Genomic DNA, 17,566 nt, shown 5'->3' on the forward strand with positions numbered 1-17,566 from the left:
CTAGCTATTGTTCCTCTCTGTTGATAGAGGACAGTTGGACTGAGATGGTTGTTGGACATCAATGATTATCCAGGGTCCATACACAAACAGGCAGGAAACAATCACCAGAAATGTCTCTTTAAAGCTGCATTATGTCACTTTTTGGGCGACCCAACCAAATTCACATAGAAATTTGAGTTACACATCTGTCATTCTCATTGAAAACAAGTCTAAGAAATGGTAGATCTGTTCTATGTGGGCTATTTCTACGCGTCCCAATCTTAAATTTAGTTTTTGCTTTCGATTTTGTACACCAGTTTCAATCAGCTCAAAATACAATATTTTTGGTTATTGAAAGATATTTCACAACGTTTTAGATGGTACATTGATTTTCTAAATTTCTTGTTTTGTCTCAAACTTAAATTATGTGAACTATTAGAATTTGTATTAATTAAATAAAATAGTCTCCTAAAACAGACTCAATGTCTGCGTCAGAAATGACAGCCTATTTCCTATGTAGTACACTACTACCATACTACCCAGATCCATAGGGATCTGGTCAAAAGCAGTGTACAGTAGGTAATAGCCTGGCATTTTGGACACAACCCTAATGTAATTCTATTAATAACATAAGGTTACAAATGAGTAGGGACATAATCTGGATTCATGTTCATTACTCAAAGGGGCTTAATAGACTTTCTCTTAACAGGGTATAGTGCACTACTTTTGACCAGAGCCGTATGGGCCCTGGTCAAAAGTACTGTAGTGGACTAGGGAATAGGGTGCCATTTTGGATGTATCCTTGTCTGACTCTTACTCACTATGCTTTTGAAAAAGCATAGTGGAATACAGCATACAGAGGCGCGCGTGTGACACACACACACACACACACACACACACATTCCATTTAACAATGCTACTTTAATCCCTGCCCACACTACCCCGGTACACATCGGTCTCCATATCATATCAACACTTATTACATTATGTGCTGACACACTGAACACAGTCTGGGAAACGGGCTACATTTTTTAGCAGGGCACGAATTCATGGCCCTTCCTTGATTTAGCCCCTTATCGAATAGCAGCTTCATTCTGTACTTATCTCCTTCCCAAATACCCCCTCCTCTACCCCTGCATCCCCCCTCCTCCACCAGCCCTACCTGCCAGGGCATCAGAGAGACACACTCTCCTCTGTGCTAATGCCAGAGTAATGGGGTTTTGTACTGTGTAAATGGATTATTGCAATCCAATCAGGAGGTGCTGAGATCACCATGTGTCAGGCAAACACTGGCTAATCCCCTTACTGCTGGGTTTACAGCTGCCAAAGGTGCTCAATAAAATCAGAATGAAATAACGCTCGATGAGGAACTAGCGCTCGGCTCAGGGCTGCTCAGAGCTGTCGATGACGTTGAGGCAGGGCTAGAGCCTCGTAATGAACTAGAATAGAGCACCTGGGTAGGAGGAGGACATATGCACATACTGTATAAGCGGTTTGGTTTTACACTGATGGGGTGGTTCACAAATGGCACCCTATTCCCTTTATACTGTAATGCACTACTTTTGACCAGAGCCCATCAAATGGAGTGCACTAAATAGGGAATAGGGGGCCATTTTGGACGTAGACATGGAGATGCCAGGAAAAGGAACTAGCGTACAACTGCAACTTACACAGTACAGTGAGGTAGCTACAGTATCACATGGTTCTAATAAGGCAAGTTTAAAAAAATCCTGGATTAAGTTTATATGGGATATGTCCCAGATGATACTACTTTTGACCAGAGCCCATCAAAGAGCGTGCATTATAAAGGGAACAGGGTGCCATTTGGAACACAGCCATGGAATAGGGGGTATCATGGAAGATTAAGACCTGCTCCTGAACACATATTGTGCTTTCCAACATAAATGCTCCCGATAGGGTTTTCCTCTGACACTGTGCTGTTTTAAAGTGATTAAACAACATATTACTTCATATACACATTGTGCCTGCAAAATTGTGGTGTAAATCAACACTCCAAATTACACCTCAGCACACACCCTCACACTCAAAATAACTTTCGACTTGGCGGCTTCGCAAACCCCTAATCTATATAGACTCCAAGCAGTATAATCTATAACACTTACTGGGCCAACAACAAAAGACAAGATAATGTGCTTTATATATGGGGCAAGTTAATCCGTTTAAGGCACAGCCAAGTCTCTGTATGGAGTCATATTCTGAACAAGTCACATGGGAAAAAGTAATACATTAACATAGATAAGATGGTGCAAGCCATTTCTCAAATTAAAATCAGTCGGGGATCATGATGTTGTGGGATTTGCAGCTTTACAGAAGGTAATTAATGTTGAGTGTAAAAAACTTAGTAAGCAATTATGCTTTTTTCTGACACCCACAGTTTTAATCACTCTACAATGTACTGTAAGTATGCAGCTCGTACTGTTGGTACTGTCTTTCAGTACTGCTTGTGACAACTCAATATCATTTCAGAATAGTGCTGGTCTGACTCTGGTCATATGATATGTCTGAGGAAACTACTCAGAACATTTACTGTGTCTAGATGAACAATCACTTTTAAGAAAGGGCATTTGAGGGCATTATGGACCTCAGTGTTGATGTCCATAAGAATTGCTATGGTGTTTGGAATGAATACAGACTACTAACAACGTATAAACTAAAATACAGACTACTAAAAACATTTAAACTGAAATACAGACTACTAAAAACATTTCAACTGAAATACAGACTACTAAAAACATTTCAACTGAAATACAGACTACTAACACCGTATCAACTGAAATACAGACTACTAACACCGTATCAACTGAAATACAGACTACCGGTACTAACACCGTATCAACTGAAATACAGACTAATAAAAACATTTCAACTGAAATACAGACTACTAACACCGTATCAACTGAAATACAGACTACTAACACCGTATCAACTGAAATACAGACTACTAAAAACATTTCAACTGAAATACAGACTACTAACACTGTATCAAGTAAAAGCTTATCACACACAGTACTGAACAAAGAAAAGGTATTCAGGTATTCAAGCTTCAGGAAAAACAAAGGGAAACATCAACCCTTCTCTATCAAGAAGATGGCATTCTTTTTTATTTGAGAGAAGAGTGGGAGAGGAGAGAAAGAGGAGAGAAGATAGAGGAGAGGGGGAGGAGGAGAGAGAGAGGAGAGAAGATAGAGAAGAGTGGGAGAGGAGAGAAAGAGGAGAGAAGATAGAGGAGAGGGGGAGGAGGAGAGAGAGAGGAGAGGGGGGATTAATTGCAGGAGAAGAGAGATGCGTGCCCCTGGATCTGCCCGCGTCTCTTGCAGTATGTAATGAAGCAGTGCATTCAGGATGGGGGGCGGGGTCAGGGGCACAGTGGGAAGGCAGGGAGCGTGGCTCACACCTCCTGATTAATTTGCCTTTGCTTCCCTGCCCTGGCTGGCTCCAATATGCACCAACCCACCAAAGGCCCAGTATCATGAACACTGAACAGAACCTCTCCAATGACGGCCTCGTGGCCCAGTTCATTCTCATATTTAAACTGGCGTACGTGGGAGGACGGGACAAACATTTTGCCGATCCATTGATAATGGGCTCAGTTGAGTAGCAGCACATGTTACTATCTTCTGCCAGGGAGTTGTCCAAGGTACTGAAGCTCACAGAGCTTTCTCTCATGTTACCCTGCTGCTCCACTCACTGCCAGTCAGTCAGAATAGCACAGCCAGACAGAGGGTCAACCGTTGTGTGCGTGTGTGTGCGTTCATGTGCATGTATTGTGTGTCTCATATACTCCCAGCGTAAATCTCAGGGGCAATTAAGAGCTTCATGCCAATTGAACACATCCCAGGGCCCTTCTATCACTGTGAGAAGCATATGATGCATGTAGACGCAGAGCAGGAGGACAGAGTTATGTGAAGAATAGCTATGTATTGCAATTATGGTAGACTGAGTTTTTCAGAATCAATGGATATTTTAATCTGTGTGAAAAAAAGACATGTGGAACAAGCCTGCTCATGGAAATGTGGCTATAATGAGATGAATAGAAACAAAGAGAGAGATGGTGCCGGAGAGAGAGAGAGACGGAGTAGGAGGAGAGGAAAAAAGAGACTATGTGCAAGAGAGAGAAATAAAAAGAAAGACAAACGGGATAGAGAGAGATGAGACACAACGACAGACAGACAGACAGACAGACAGACAGACAGACAGACAGACAGACGGGATAGAGAGAGATGAGACACAACGACAGACAGACAGACAAACAGACAAACAGTCAGACAGAAATAAGGATGTTTACCAGGATCATGTGTCCAGTGGAGATGTCCATGTTGGAGTGGACGGGTTCCTCAGACCAGGAGGAGGTGGAGCTTCGTGCCGAGGGGCTGACCATGGGCCCCCCGTCGCTGAATTGGGACGACACACTGTTGAGCCGTGACGACACACTGTGCATCGGCTCTGGGCGCTCCGCCGGTGGCTTGACCGACATCCGCTGACGACACAGCTCCTAGGAGCAGAAGGAGGGACACGGGTAGACCATAAGCACAGTTTTATTTTTTTATTTTACCTTTATTTAACTAGGCAAGTCAGTTAAGAACAAATTCTTATTTTCAATGACAGGCCTAGGAACAGTGGGTTACCTGCCTTGTTCAGAGGCAGAACGACAGCTCGGAGATTTGATCATGCAACCTTTCGGTTACTCGTCCAACGCTCTAACCACCTGCCGCCCCAAGTAACAAAGTAGTAACAGTAACAAAGTAAACTCACTTATTTCGTGAAATACATGTTTTTCATATCCTAATGTTTCTTAAGACCTACCTATACAGAAACAATGTATTTTTATGGTATATATTAAATTGATTATTAATAGGCTGTTTAAAATATAAACTCAGCAAAATATGAAACGTCCCTTTTTCAGGACCCTGTCTTTCAAAGATCATTCGTAAAAATCCAAATAACTTCACATATCTTCATTGTAAAAACACTGTTTCCCATGCTTGTTCAATGAACCATAAACAATTAATGAACATGTACCTGTGGAACGGTCGTTAAGACACCAACACCTTATAGACGGTAGGCAATTAAGGTCACAGTTATGAAAACTTAGGACACTAAAGAGGCCTTTCTACTGACTCTGAAAAACACCAAAAGAAAGATGCCCAGGGTCCCTGCTCATCTGCGTCAATGTGCCTTAGGCATGCTGCAAGGAGGCATGGGGACTGCAGATGTGGCCAGGGCAATAAATTGCAATGTCCCTGTGAGACGCCTAAGACACAGGGAGACAGGACGGACAGCTGATTGTCCTTGCAGTGGCAGACCACGTGTAACAACACCTGCACAGGATCAGAACATCTGAACATCACACCTGCGGGACAGGTACAGGATGGCAACAACAACTGCCTGAGTTACACCAGGAACGCACAATCCCTTCATCAGTGCTCAGACTGTCCGCAATAGGCTGAGAGAGACTGGATTGAGGGCTTGTATGCCTCTTCTAAGGCAGGTCCTCACCAGACATCACCGGCAACAACGTCGCTGGGCCAGACAGGACTGGCAAAAAGTGCTCTTCTCTGACGAGTCGCGGGTGATGGTCGGATTCGCGTTTATCGTCGAAGGAATGAGCGTTACAACGAGGCCTATACTCTGGAGCGGGATCGAATTGGAGGTGGAGGGTCCGTCATGGTCTGGGGCGGTGTGTCACAGCATCATCGGACTGAGCTTGTTGTCATTGCAGGCAATCTCAACGCTGTACGTTACAGGGAAGAAATCCTCCTCCCTCATGCGGTACCCTTCCTGTAGGCTCACCCTGACATGACCCTCCAGCATGACAATGTCACCAGCCATACTGCTCGTTCTGTGTGTGATTTCCTGCAAGACAGGAATGTCAATGTTCTGCCATGGCCAGTGAAGAGCTCGGATCTCAATCCCATTGAGCACGTCTGGGATCTGTTGGATCAGAGGGCTAGGGCCATTCCCCCCAGAAATGTCCGGAAACTTGCAGGTGCCTTGGTGGAAGAGTGGGGTAACATCTCACAGAAAGAACTGGCAAATCTGTTGCTGTCCATGAGGAGGAGATGCATTGCAGCACTTAATGCAGCTGGTATCCACACCAGATACTGACTGTTACTTTTGATTTTGATAGGCTGTTTCTTGCTTCCAAACGGTTTTGTTGTTAATGACCATGTTAATGACCACCTCCAAGGAAACGGCTGTCGACGCTTTACGTCACTATTATACACTACCTTTGGGAGTGCACATTCACAACCAATGAGGGTTTGACTGATGTCATATAACTTTTGCTATTGCGCACGTTAACATTTACAGTTTGCATACTCTCAGCTTACATGATGTTGGTGGCTTGGCACATCTAATGAAAATACAAAAGGCCTATATAAAAGGCCCTTCTGTAGAGTCACTTTAGTATTTTGTGCTCAAGCATGTGTTCAACCTGTTATTTCAGTAATACTGAAATATTATTAGAGGAATATTTAACGACATTTTCTCCAAGACAATGTGTTCAAATTATTATTTTTCTCTGCTTCATGATCTGGCCTGCATTCCAAATGGCACCATATTCCTTTTCTAGTGCACTGCTTTTGACCAGGGCCCAAGGGGGAATATGTAGGGAATAGGGTACCATTTAAGACGCAACCCTGGTGTCAGTCTGTTATACTGTATATGGTTGATCACCATGTTGTATTGTAGGATGTGGAGGAATGTTGAAAACAAAAACCCTTTGTCAAAAGATACATCTGTTCTCCAGTGTGAGCCAGAGTCAGACGATGGAATGACATTTTCTCTAATAATGAGTTCAAATGATACTTTTTCTCAGTCACAGCTGAGTGAGGATATCTGTTGGGGTAGCAGTGATGTAGCCTAGCTAATGTCAGAGGACGTGGAGTTACACATGCTCCAGTCCTTAGGAGAGAGATAATCATGATTAACACTTACTGTGAGTGACAACACAAGTCATTTCACCATCCCTTCATTATCTCACTACTCCTCATTCTCCCTCTGACCTTGATCTATTGGCTGTCGTCTAAACCATAACCATGGCAATTAGGTCTGTCTGTGTTTTACCAGCAACCATACACTTAGTACCATTAACTGGTAAGGGTATATTGCATGCTTACACTCTGCTTCAGCGTAAGCACACATAATATCTGCAACGTTATAGAAAAATACAGGAATCCAGCTAGTCATATTTCTATTAACATGCTAGAAGTCTAGTAGCTTATAACCACTCAATTCAACAAAAATCGCTCCGTCCGTCCGTCCGTCCGTCCGTCCGTCCGTCCGTCCGTCCGTCCGTCTGTCTGTCTGTCTGCGTGACCGTCTATCTGCTTGCTTGACCATCTATCTTCCTGCCTGTCTGTCTGTCTGCCAGCCAGCTCGCTTATCTGTCCCCGCAGCCACCTGGGAGGGCCTGCCTCTCCCTCATCCCCCTGCTACAACCCCATTACAGCCAGACAGCCACAGCGTTACTGCGGCTCTAACATTCACATTAGAACAACTCTACATGCTAAACTTTGTACCAGTTAAAAGTCCTAATAAATATATGAAAATGGTCTCTCCTGAGATATTCAATTAGCTGCCTGCAAAAAGCCCAAATGAACCAGGCGAGGAGAAAAAAATGAAAAACGTTCCACCAAGGTCAGGTTCACATTGAATAACACATTATTTACAGCTTCAGTATGGCACTGCCCAGGCAATGGAGAAATCAACAGCGTCCCAAATAGTACCATATTCCCTATATAGTGCATTACTTTTGATCAAAACCTGGTCAAAAGTAGTGCACTATATATGGAATAGAGTGCCATTTGAGACGCAGTTCAGATGTATCCTAATTTATGGGATGTTGATTTTCATCTATACACTTAATCAGGAATTTATGCCTCTGCATTCCAAATGGCACCATATTCCTTTTCTAGTGCACTGCTTTTGACCAGGGCCCAAGGGGGAATATGTAGGGAATAGGATTCCATTTAAGACGCAACCCTGGTGTCAGTCTGTTATAATGTATATGGTTGATCACCATGTTGTATTGTAGGATGTGGATGAATGTTGAAAACAAAAACCCTGCGTCAAAAGATACATCTGTTCTCCAGTGTGAGCCAGAGACAGAAGATGTTTCATTATTCATTATTCATTCCAAATTATGTTTGAAAACAAGCTATGGTTGTGTTATGTTATATTTCTCACACACAAATCTGGATTGAACACAGATGTTATTGTTTAAGTGTACATTGTAGAAATTAAGGAAAATGTTTCATGATGAAAATGTATTCCAATTGGTTTGGTTCAGACGATACAGAAAGCACTAGCTATCTCACAAAACAAAGTCTGGCATGACATAAAATAATAACATTAAAAAAATTGACAAAGACACAAGAGGCCTATAAGTCATGTGACTCCCAAATGGCACCCTATTCCCATAGAGCTCTGGTCAAAAGCAGTGCACAAAATAGGGATTATGGTACCATTTGTGAGGCACCCATACATCACCCTGGGCAGTGGGAGCGTCTGTGAAGAGTGGCCAGTGTGGGCGAGCCTCCAACACCAGTCCATAGCTGCGTCTCAAATGGAACGCTATTCCAATGGGCTATGGCCCAAATGTGAGCATTACATAGGGAATAGGGTGCCATTTGGGATGTAGGCCATCTATAATAGAGTGCTAATAGGGAGGGTGGCAGAGGGTAGCAACGCTACAACAGCACAGGGTTTGCACGCCCTCCAACAAATGTAGGGGCCATTCTCACCGCTTTGCCCTCATGCTAAAACAAATAATCAAACAAACAAATCATCTGGCACAATGTGGTGGAGAGACAGAAAAAAAGAGAGAGAGAGAGAGAGAATAGAGAGAGAGAGAATAGAGAGAGAGAGAATAGAGAGAGAGAGAATAGAGAGAGAGAGAGAATAGAGAGAGAGAGAGAGAATAGAGAGAGAGAGAATAGAGAGAGAGAGAGAGAATAGAGAGAGAGAGAGAGAATAGAGAGAGAGAGAATAGAGAGAGAGAGAGAGAATAGAGAGAGAGAGAATAGAGAGAGAATAGAGAGAGAGAGAGAGAATAGAGAGAGAATAGAGAGAGAGAGAGAGAATAGAGAGAGAATAGAGAGAGAGAGAGAGAATAGAGAGAGAGAGAGAGAATAGAGAGAGAGAGAGAGAGAGAGAATAGAGAGAGAGAATAGAGAGAGAGAGAATAGAGAGAGAGAGAGAATAGAGAGAGAGAGAGAAGAGAGAGAGAGAGAATAGAGAGAGAGAGAGAATAGAGAGAGAGAGAAGAGAGAGAGAATAGGTGGGTGGGTTTTCGGGTGGGCAGAGAGAGAGGAGTGTGAGGGAGGAGGACAGAGGAGGAAGGCCAGAGAGGGATAACATAAGCCTCAGTAGACTCTTCAACAGTATGACAGGCAGTTCCCATGTCTCGCTTGGCTATCAAGGGAGAAGGAGACTGACAGAGAGGTATCATCCACAGTATCACCCAAGATGAAAGCCAACAGCAAGCGCTCAGGTAAGACAGGCAGCCTGTCAATCAGGCGTTTCTCTCTCAGTGTCAACACCATACTTTCATAACACAGGAAAATATGCCTGACAACTTGGAGACCTAGCTAAGGCTCAGAGGATTCTGTGATAAACAGAAATCTGGTTGGACACTAACGCAACGGGAGCGTTGTGTGTGGGGGTATAGAGATGTGTATGAGCATGGCCTCAGACAGACGCAGCCAGGGCCTGGGTCATTAGCATGCAGCAAGGCTGTGTGTGTGTCAGGCTGCCCGCTGCTATCCCTCTGCTTTAATTGCATGTAGGTCTAAAGAGTTCCCTGCTACTGGGCCACACACACACACACACACACAAAATATTTGCGTTTTAGGTGCATGGCCAAGGTGGTAAATGCATTAGGAAAAGCCACTGACTCCTACTGGAATTGTGTAAAGGCACAGTAAACATCAATTAAGTGGAAATGTGCAGGAGCCCAGCAGTAAGTGGATCATGAAAATGATTTAAGACTAATAAAACTATCCAGCCACCTTGTTGGTTAATATGAAATACATCCTATAATGTCACAGTAAAACATCTACATTTCAAAGTAGAAACCCCACCTCTTCAATGGGTCTTAAATAATCCCACGGCACACCCCCATCCCCCTTCACTGAAAGAAAACCCCAAAAATAACTACCACCCTTGCCTTTCGTGAACTAACTCTAGCACTTAGCTTTTTTCTACTAGCACTGACTTCGCTGATAGCTACTTTACTGTGAAAAAATGGACTTAATATGACTGAGATATGTTGTTTCCCACCTAGCTATCATAAGATGAATGCACTAACTGTAAGTCACTGGAAAAGAGTGTCTGCTATATGACAAACATGTAAATGCAGATTGAAACAAAATGGAATAACCTACACTAGTATTATTTATTGAAATAAGACGTGAGAAAAGCACCTACAGTAAATGTAAATTCTTAAATCAATGCTCACCGGACTGCCCTCATTTAAAAACATAAGGGAGAAATGGTCAGTGGTGGAAATGTAAATCTAACTCTTTGCTTAAAAAGGCACTTAATATTGTATTATATTAATTGGACTTGTAGGCCGTTGGATATTTACGCCAGAGGGGAATTTAAATGATTTCCAGCACAGATAGACACTGCCACCCGCAAATCTGTTGGGTTCATATCATCTTACATTTTCCCAATTCCCTAACACTCAGAATGGAATCTACTCCACAGGAAGAAAAATGGCAAATACAGACATAAATTACACCACATAAAATGTATATATTATACAATCCAAGTAGATTAACAAGTGTACACACTCAAAACAATCTAACATACACTGAGATTCAGAATGAAAAAAAAAGAAGACCAAACAGATCACGTCATCTGTATTATTAGGTGTCCGTCACAACTGGTCCCCTATTCACTAAAATAGTGCACTACTTTTGACCAGGGCCCATAGGGATAGGGTACCATTTGGGACGCAGATATTGAAATAAAGACTAACTTACGTCTGACATATATCCTCTTACCTGATAGGTGGAGGTAGCATCGCTGCCTGTGTCTGTTCCCAGGTTGGTGAGCTTCTCCTTGAGCTTGTGGTGAGAGCGGTGTCGGAGGCAGTAGACCACAGCGGAGGCCAGCAGCACAGCCACGATACACAGGATAGACACCACTGTCAGGATCATGTACTTGGTGGACTCGGCCGTGCTGTACTTGGTAGGGATCTGGTTTATCTGGCTTCTCTGTAGGGAGGGGGACAGAGGGGTGGAAGATAGAGGGAGAGCGAGAGAGGGAGAGCGAGAGAGAGGATTACACATTATTACATGATGAGAGGATGTTTTAAGACCTCACACATTTTCTTTATCTAAAAATGTTTATGTTTTGGTTGGACATACAGTTGAAGTCGGGAAGTTATAATTCACTTAGGTTGGAGTCATTAAAACTCGTTTTTCAACCACTCCACAAATTTCTTGTTAACAAACTATAGCTTGGGCAAGTCGGTTAGGACATCTACTTTGTGCATGACACAATTCATTTTTCCAACAATTGTTTACAGACAGATTATTTCACTTGTAATTCACTGTATCACAATTCCAGTGGGTCAGAAGTTTACATACACTATGTTGACTGTGCCTTTAAACAGCTTGGAAAAATTCCAGAAAATGATGTCATGGCTTTAGAAGCTTCTGATAGGCTAATTGACATAATTTGAGTCAATTGGAGGTGTACCCACGGATGTATTTCAAGGCCTACCTTCAAATTCAGTGCCTCTTTGCTTGACATCATGGGAAAATCAAAAGAAATCAGCCAAGACCTCAACATTTTTTTTGTAGACCTCCACAAGTCTGGTTCATCCTTGGGAACAATTTCCAAACGCCTGAACGTACCACGTTCATCTGTACAAACAATAGTATGCAAGTATAAACACCATGGGACCATGCAGTCGTCATACCGCTCAGGAAGGTGGCGCGTTCTGTCTCCTAGAGATGAACGTACTTTGGTGCGAAAAGTGCAAATCAATCCCAGAACAACAGCAAAGGACCTTGTGAAGATGCTGGAGGAAGCAGGTACAAAAGTATCTATATCCACAGTAAAACGAGTCCTATATCAACATAACCTGAAAGGCCGCTCAACAAGGAAGAAGCCACTGCTCCAAAACCACCATAAAAAAGCCAGACTACAGTTTGCAACTGCACATGGGGACAAATATCGTATTTTTTTGAGAAATGTCCTCTGGACTGATGAAACAAAAATAGAACTGTTTGGTCATAATGACCATCGTTATGTTTGGAGGAAAAAGGGGGAGGCTTGCAGGCCGAAGAACACCATTCCAACCATAAAGCACGGGGGTGGCAGCATCATGTTGTGGGGGTGCTTTGCTGCAGGAGGGGCTGGTGCACTTCACAAAATAGATGGCATCATGAGGTAGGAAAATTATGTGGATATATTGAAGCAACATCTCAAGACGTCAGTCAGGAAGTTAAAGCTTGGTTGCAAATGGGTCTTCCAAATGGACAATGACCCAAAGCATACTTCCAAAGTTGTGGCAAATGGCTTAAGGACAACAAAGTCAAGGTATTGGAGTGGCCATCACAAAGCCCTGACCTTAATCGTATGTGGGCAGAACTGAAAAAGTATCTGCGAGCAAGGAGGCTTACAAACCTGACTCAGTTACACAAGCTCTGTCAGGAGGAATGGGCCAAAATTCATCCAACTTATTGTGGGAAGCTTGTGGAAGGCTACCCGAAATGTTTGACCCAAGTTAAACAATTTAAAGGCAATGCTACCAAATACTAATTGAGTGTATGTAAACTTCTGACCCAATTGGAATGTGATGAAAGAAAAAAAAACAGAATTAAATCACTCTCTACTATTATTCTGACATTTCACAATCTTAAAATAAAGTGGTGATCATAACTGACCTAAGACAGGGAATTTTTACTAGGATTAAATGTCAGGAATTGTGAAAAACTGAGTTTAAATGTGGCTAAGGTGTATGTAAACTTCCGACTTCAACTGTAAGTATGCACATCGATGTTGCAGATAAAAAGCTGATCATGTTTTTGTTCCATCATCTGTGCGTATTAGTGCACTAAATATGTAAACTCCCCAAATAGAAAAACAAAATATAGATTATTTAGGAACAAATTGAATAAAATGATATATTTTGAAATCAGTAACGCAACCAGTGTTTGCTTCATTGGACACAATAGTTCCCCTGCTGTATTTTTCCTAAGACATCATTGAAAGTAGAACCTGAAACTCGTAGCCAATGACTAGTTGAGTAGCTACAACCTGTCAAGCACTTAATCCACTGCAAAGAAAAATACCTCTAAAAGCAAACATTGGGATGTGAAACAGCCTACTTCATTTGGCACAGTACATTGCTAGGAAGAAAGCCCAACAATATACGGAGTGCTAAATTAAAACACCATATAAACCTACACCCAAATAGGCTACATATGGAAAAAGCATTACATGTAGAAAAACATATTAGAGAAGAGATATTCATTATGTTATTCATTAAAAGCAGACTATCTTACTGCTACATGGAATTCATTTTCAGAGGCCAGTGATCTATGGATAATGGCCCTGCTCCATTCAAACTGGCATGCATTCCAAATGGCATCCTATTCCTTTATAGTGTACTACATTTGAACAGGGTCTCTAGGGTCCCATTTGGGGAAAAAAATAGAGTGCCATTTGGGACACAGTGCCATCCACAGTAAATCAACAATAGCCTGATAATTATCTCTCATTAGAGACAGCATAAATGATGTTAGCAACAATACGGAGCAGTGGGAAGAATGAAGAGACGAGAGCTGCAAATTGCAATCCCAACTACCAGACCTACAATTCCGCCTTTTTACAGAATTTTCTAAAGAAATCAATAGTGAGAAAGGCTTGGTTCCTTGGCTTGACTCTGTGCTGCTTGCTACAAGATGGGAATAATTCCTTAACCCATTTTCTTCTTCTTCTTCTTCTTCTTCTTTTACATCCTCTTTGTAGTGTTACAATAAATATATATTTTCCAACCGCCCTCTCTCTCACAATTATAAATGTCTCACTAGGCTATTCATTATCTTGTTCTAATAGTAATGTAATGCTATGTATTCAGCGTGCCACATTCTATTTTCTACCCCGTATTACATTGCAGAAATGCAAGGCCCTCATTTACAGTGAAGGCTCTGTATCTCTGCATCATAAAGACCTGGCAAGCAAATGTTGTGGGTCTAAAAAAAATGAAAAGGGCCCGGTGGAACCTGGTCGGTCGGTGGCAGGCCAGGGGTCATTGGGATTAGGGCCGGACCAGTCTGCATCCCAGTTAATGGAAATGTGTGTTGAAAGAGGCTGTGATGGCATCCCAAATGACATCCTATTCCCTATATGAGCACTACTTTTGACCAAGGCTTTGGTCAAAGGTAGTGCACTATATAGGGAATAGGGTGCAATTTGTGACGTGGCCTGTGAGATGGGCTCTGCTTGGGCCTGCCTGCCTGTCACAGACGTGTAAGCCCCTGGGAGGTGGAAGGGTGGAAGGGAAGGGGCGGCCAACAAGCGCTGCACAAGGATTGTTCTGGAATGCCTTGTGTTGTGAAGCAGGGTACCCCACCACTACACTGAGCGGTGTAGATCTGTTCCCCCTGATTTCATTCATAGCTGGCTGTATTCAGCACCTTGAAAGAATGGACACAGAAAGCCCCACAAAGGGAGACAACATTTGCCCAATGCTTTGTGGGGTCCAACTTGCCTGGGAGCATTAAGTCCTACTGTAAAGCCTGGTTGAATGGTAATGTGATGGTGTTAAAAGGAAACAGTGGAAAGCTCTCTTATCTCTTGTCTCAGTGCTATGATGAAAATGAGCATTTCTCAGTCTGGGAGGTAGAATCCAAAAAAGACTATATTATTTGTAAAGATTACACTCTAAAAGATTCTTAACATTCTATTTCCACTGACCTTCTCTCAGTCCCTGGGAGAAAAAAAAGAATGTAACGCTCTGATGTAGCTAACAGAAATATTGCAAAATGAACTGAGCAGATTTTTTATTGTAAAAACTCTCATTAATAACACATTTTAACTGCATGACACACAAGCTTTGATTCCAATGCAAAATATATTTTTACACAGATCAATGACTTCATTTGTATTTTTGTTTTGTCAAATTACATTTCATTGAGAAAGATTGATGGCATCTTGCTTGGATAGTAATGGCCATATTTAGTCTTAACTCTGTATCTGTTCACTCATTCCTCACTGGACAGATGCTTTAGCTTCTAATACTTACTCACTCTCTTCTTCATAGCTGCCTTCTTATGCCTCTCTCTCTCTCTCCCTTTCTATTGATTCAAACAAATGTAGCCTGACTTCCCCTGCTTAATCAACATTGGGTGCGGTTGTCAGTGAAGTAGGGACGTTTTAAATCACGTCTATGAAAAATGAGGAGTTGAGGTTCTGATTGTGGTGCAGAACCACAGAACCAGATGCTGTGGAATAGAGCAAAACCATAATAATAATTTAAAAGCAAAAAGCTTGCAGAGGGAGAACGTTCCAAATAAATATGCCTCTACAGTGTGTGAGATTTATTATCTGAAGGACACATTTCTTCACTTCATACATTTACAAATAAAATTGAACACCAAAAGAATATTCGGTAGAAAAGCAACATAGAATAGAGATGACCAGGCAGGCCAGACAGACATAGAGACGGACAGACAGAATCTTCTCTTTAATACTGCAGCTCCAGGGCCTTCATTTCCTACAACTCTCTCCAAAGGCTTAGCCCTTTCAATCAAATGACATGGCAACATCTTGACGCACAGAGAACTGTGTACGACTGAATCAAATTATATATGGAAATAAATGCAGAAACATTTGCATTTCTTAATTATGTTTGGTCAAAAATAGATTAACAAAATATATATGTGCCAGTATGAATATATATATTTTTAAAATCATGAATTGACACAGATTTCCTTGAAAACAAATGTGATTGGTATAAAGATAATTTGTAGTCTGACATCTAATGTTTTACATAATATTTAGGCTACTGTTGGGTTTTTAACTTACATTTGTCTAGCTCAATTTTAAGAAACAAATATTTAGTTTCAACCATATTTAATGGAATGCAAAAAATATATATAGAATAAACTGAAAATAATTTCTGAGAGCAAAAGAGAAGGGAGTTCCTTTTATGACGAGAGGTCTATTGTTCGTCTGTCCTAAAGTGATTGTACTTGCAAATTTCCATATCACACAGGCAAACGTCATCTGACATACACAGCTCCTCCTCAGCATGCATTGGAGAAAAACATTAGCATAGCCGTCAAGGATGGATGCTGCACACTATGGGTTCAAGCTTTTCATTTCAACACATATCAGATGTAGGCGAGTCTGCCCAAAATAACACGGATTCTCCTGAGAGAAAGAATATCCTATAGGCTGCAATAATCTCAAGAAAGATAGAGAAAGGATACTTAATTAAAAACCATTCAATTCGTGCAGATAAATTCATTCAAATAGATGTATTATTGCCGCAAAATTGACACCATATAAGGCAAGTGTATTTCTCGTACAATCCATAGGTTATACAGGTTTACAGTATGATGAGAGAAAACTGTTAGGATTCTGTTCTACAGCGAAACATACCACATAAAGTTACTAAAACCTCTGAATTAAATGGGAGGAAAAACCTGGGCAATACAAATGCAGTGGTGGATTTGAGTAACGGGCTCTTTATTTTCACCTTCATTTTAACGTAGTCATACTGAGACAAAGGTCTCTTCTTCTCTCTTGCAAAATTAGAGACCTCCTAAATCCCATCCAACATGTTTTTCAATTCTTACATTTGAAATAGAAGGCATAGAGAGAGGGCTTGAGTTGAGGGATGTTGGTTGGCTTGGTGAGGGGGCCTGACGGATTAGGGGGCTCCCTTAGATAAAAGGCAGATGGATTTCTACAGCTCTGGCTTACTCAAAATCATTGAAAAAAGGTCAGGGGGGAGAGAGGCGCCTAACTATTGTTCCCAGCCAGCTACTTGTGAGGAAACAATGATCTCTCCCTAACCTCGGATAATACAATGCCTTTGAAAAGTTCACCCCATTTACAAAACCTTTCAGCAAACAGGCGTGTGCGCACATACACACACCCACGCCCATTTTTCAAGAGAGCAATTTAACAATTCAAGGGTGTATAAATTGGTAACACAATTTTCACACATCAAATATATATAGGCCTACTCTACTGGAAGTTGCTTCTATTTTATTCTGTTCTTTGGATCTCTGTCTGATAAACATAGCTTTTTAACTTTGATATAATGCACTCATATTGTGATTCATGACGGTCCTCCAAATGAATGATATGTACACAACATTAAAACAAGTAAATTATCCATATAAATTACAACATGAAGTGCCACTATTGCAGGCATAATAAGTGTTCTATATTCAATAAGGTCTGCTCAGTTCAATGTATCAGAATACCCGATAATACTGAATAGACTAGACAAAAATATACCTGATACATATAACGTTATGAATATTTTTTATAAAATAATCTAGATTGTCTAGGCTACAGGCATATGCACGGA

The 17,566-nt window shown here is 41.7% G+C and overlaps 1 protein-coding gene across 2 annotated transcripts in view; it reads right to left on the reverse strand.

Annotated features, from left to right (window-relative positions):
- Window positions 1-17,566, reverse strand: part of LOC109872172 (receptor-type tyrosine-protein phosphatase N2) — a 161,562-nt gene that overhangs the window by 26,023 nt on the left and 117,973 nt on the right. For both annotated transcript variants that reach the window (XM_031807032.1, XM_031807031.1), the window contains exons 15-16: window positions 11,010-11,222; window positions 4,286-4,492 (exon numbers count right to left, since the gene is read on the reverse strand). In XM_031807032.1, coding sequence (XP_031662892.1) covers window positions 4,286-4,492; window positions 11,010-11,222 — 420 coding nt within the window. The remainder of the gene's footprint in view (window positions 1-4,285; window positions 4,493-11,009; window positions 11,223-17,566) is intronic.

This window comes from Oncorhynchus kisutch, linkage group LG27 (genome assembly GCF_002021735.2).
Source record: "Oncorhynchus kisutch isolate 150728-3 linkage group LG27, Okis_V2, whole genome shotgun sequence".
Taxonomy (NCBI): domain Eukaryota; kingdom Metazoa; phylum Chordata; class Actinopteri; order Salmoniformes; family Salmonidae; genus Oncorhynchus; species Oncorhynchus kisutch.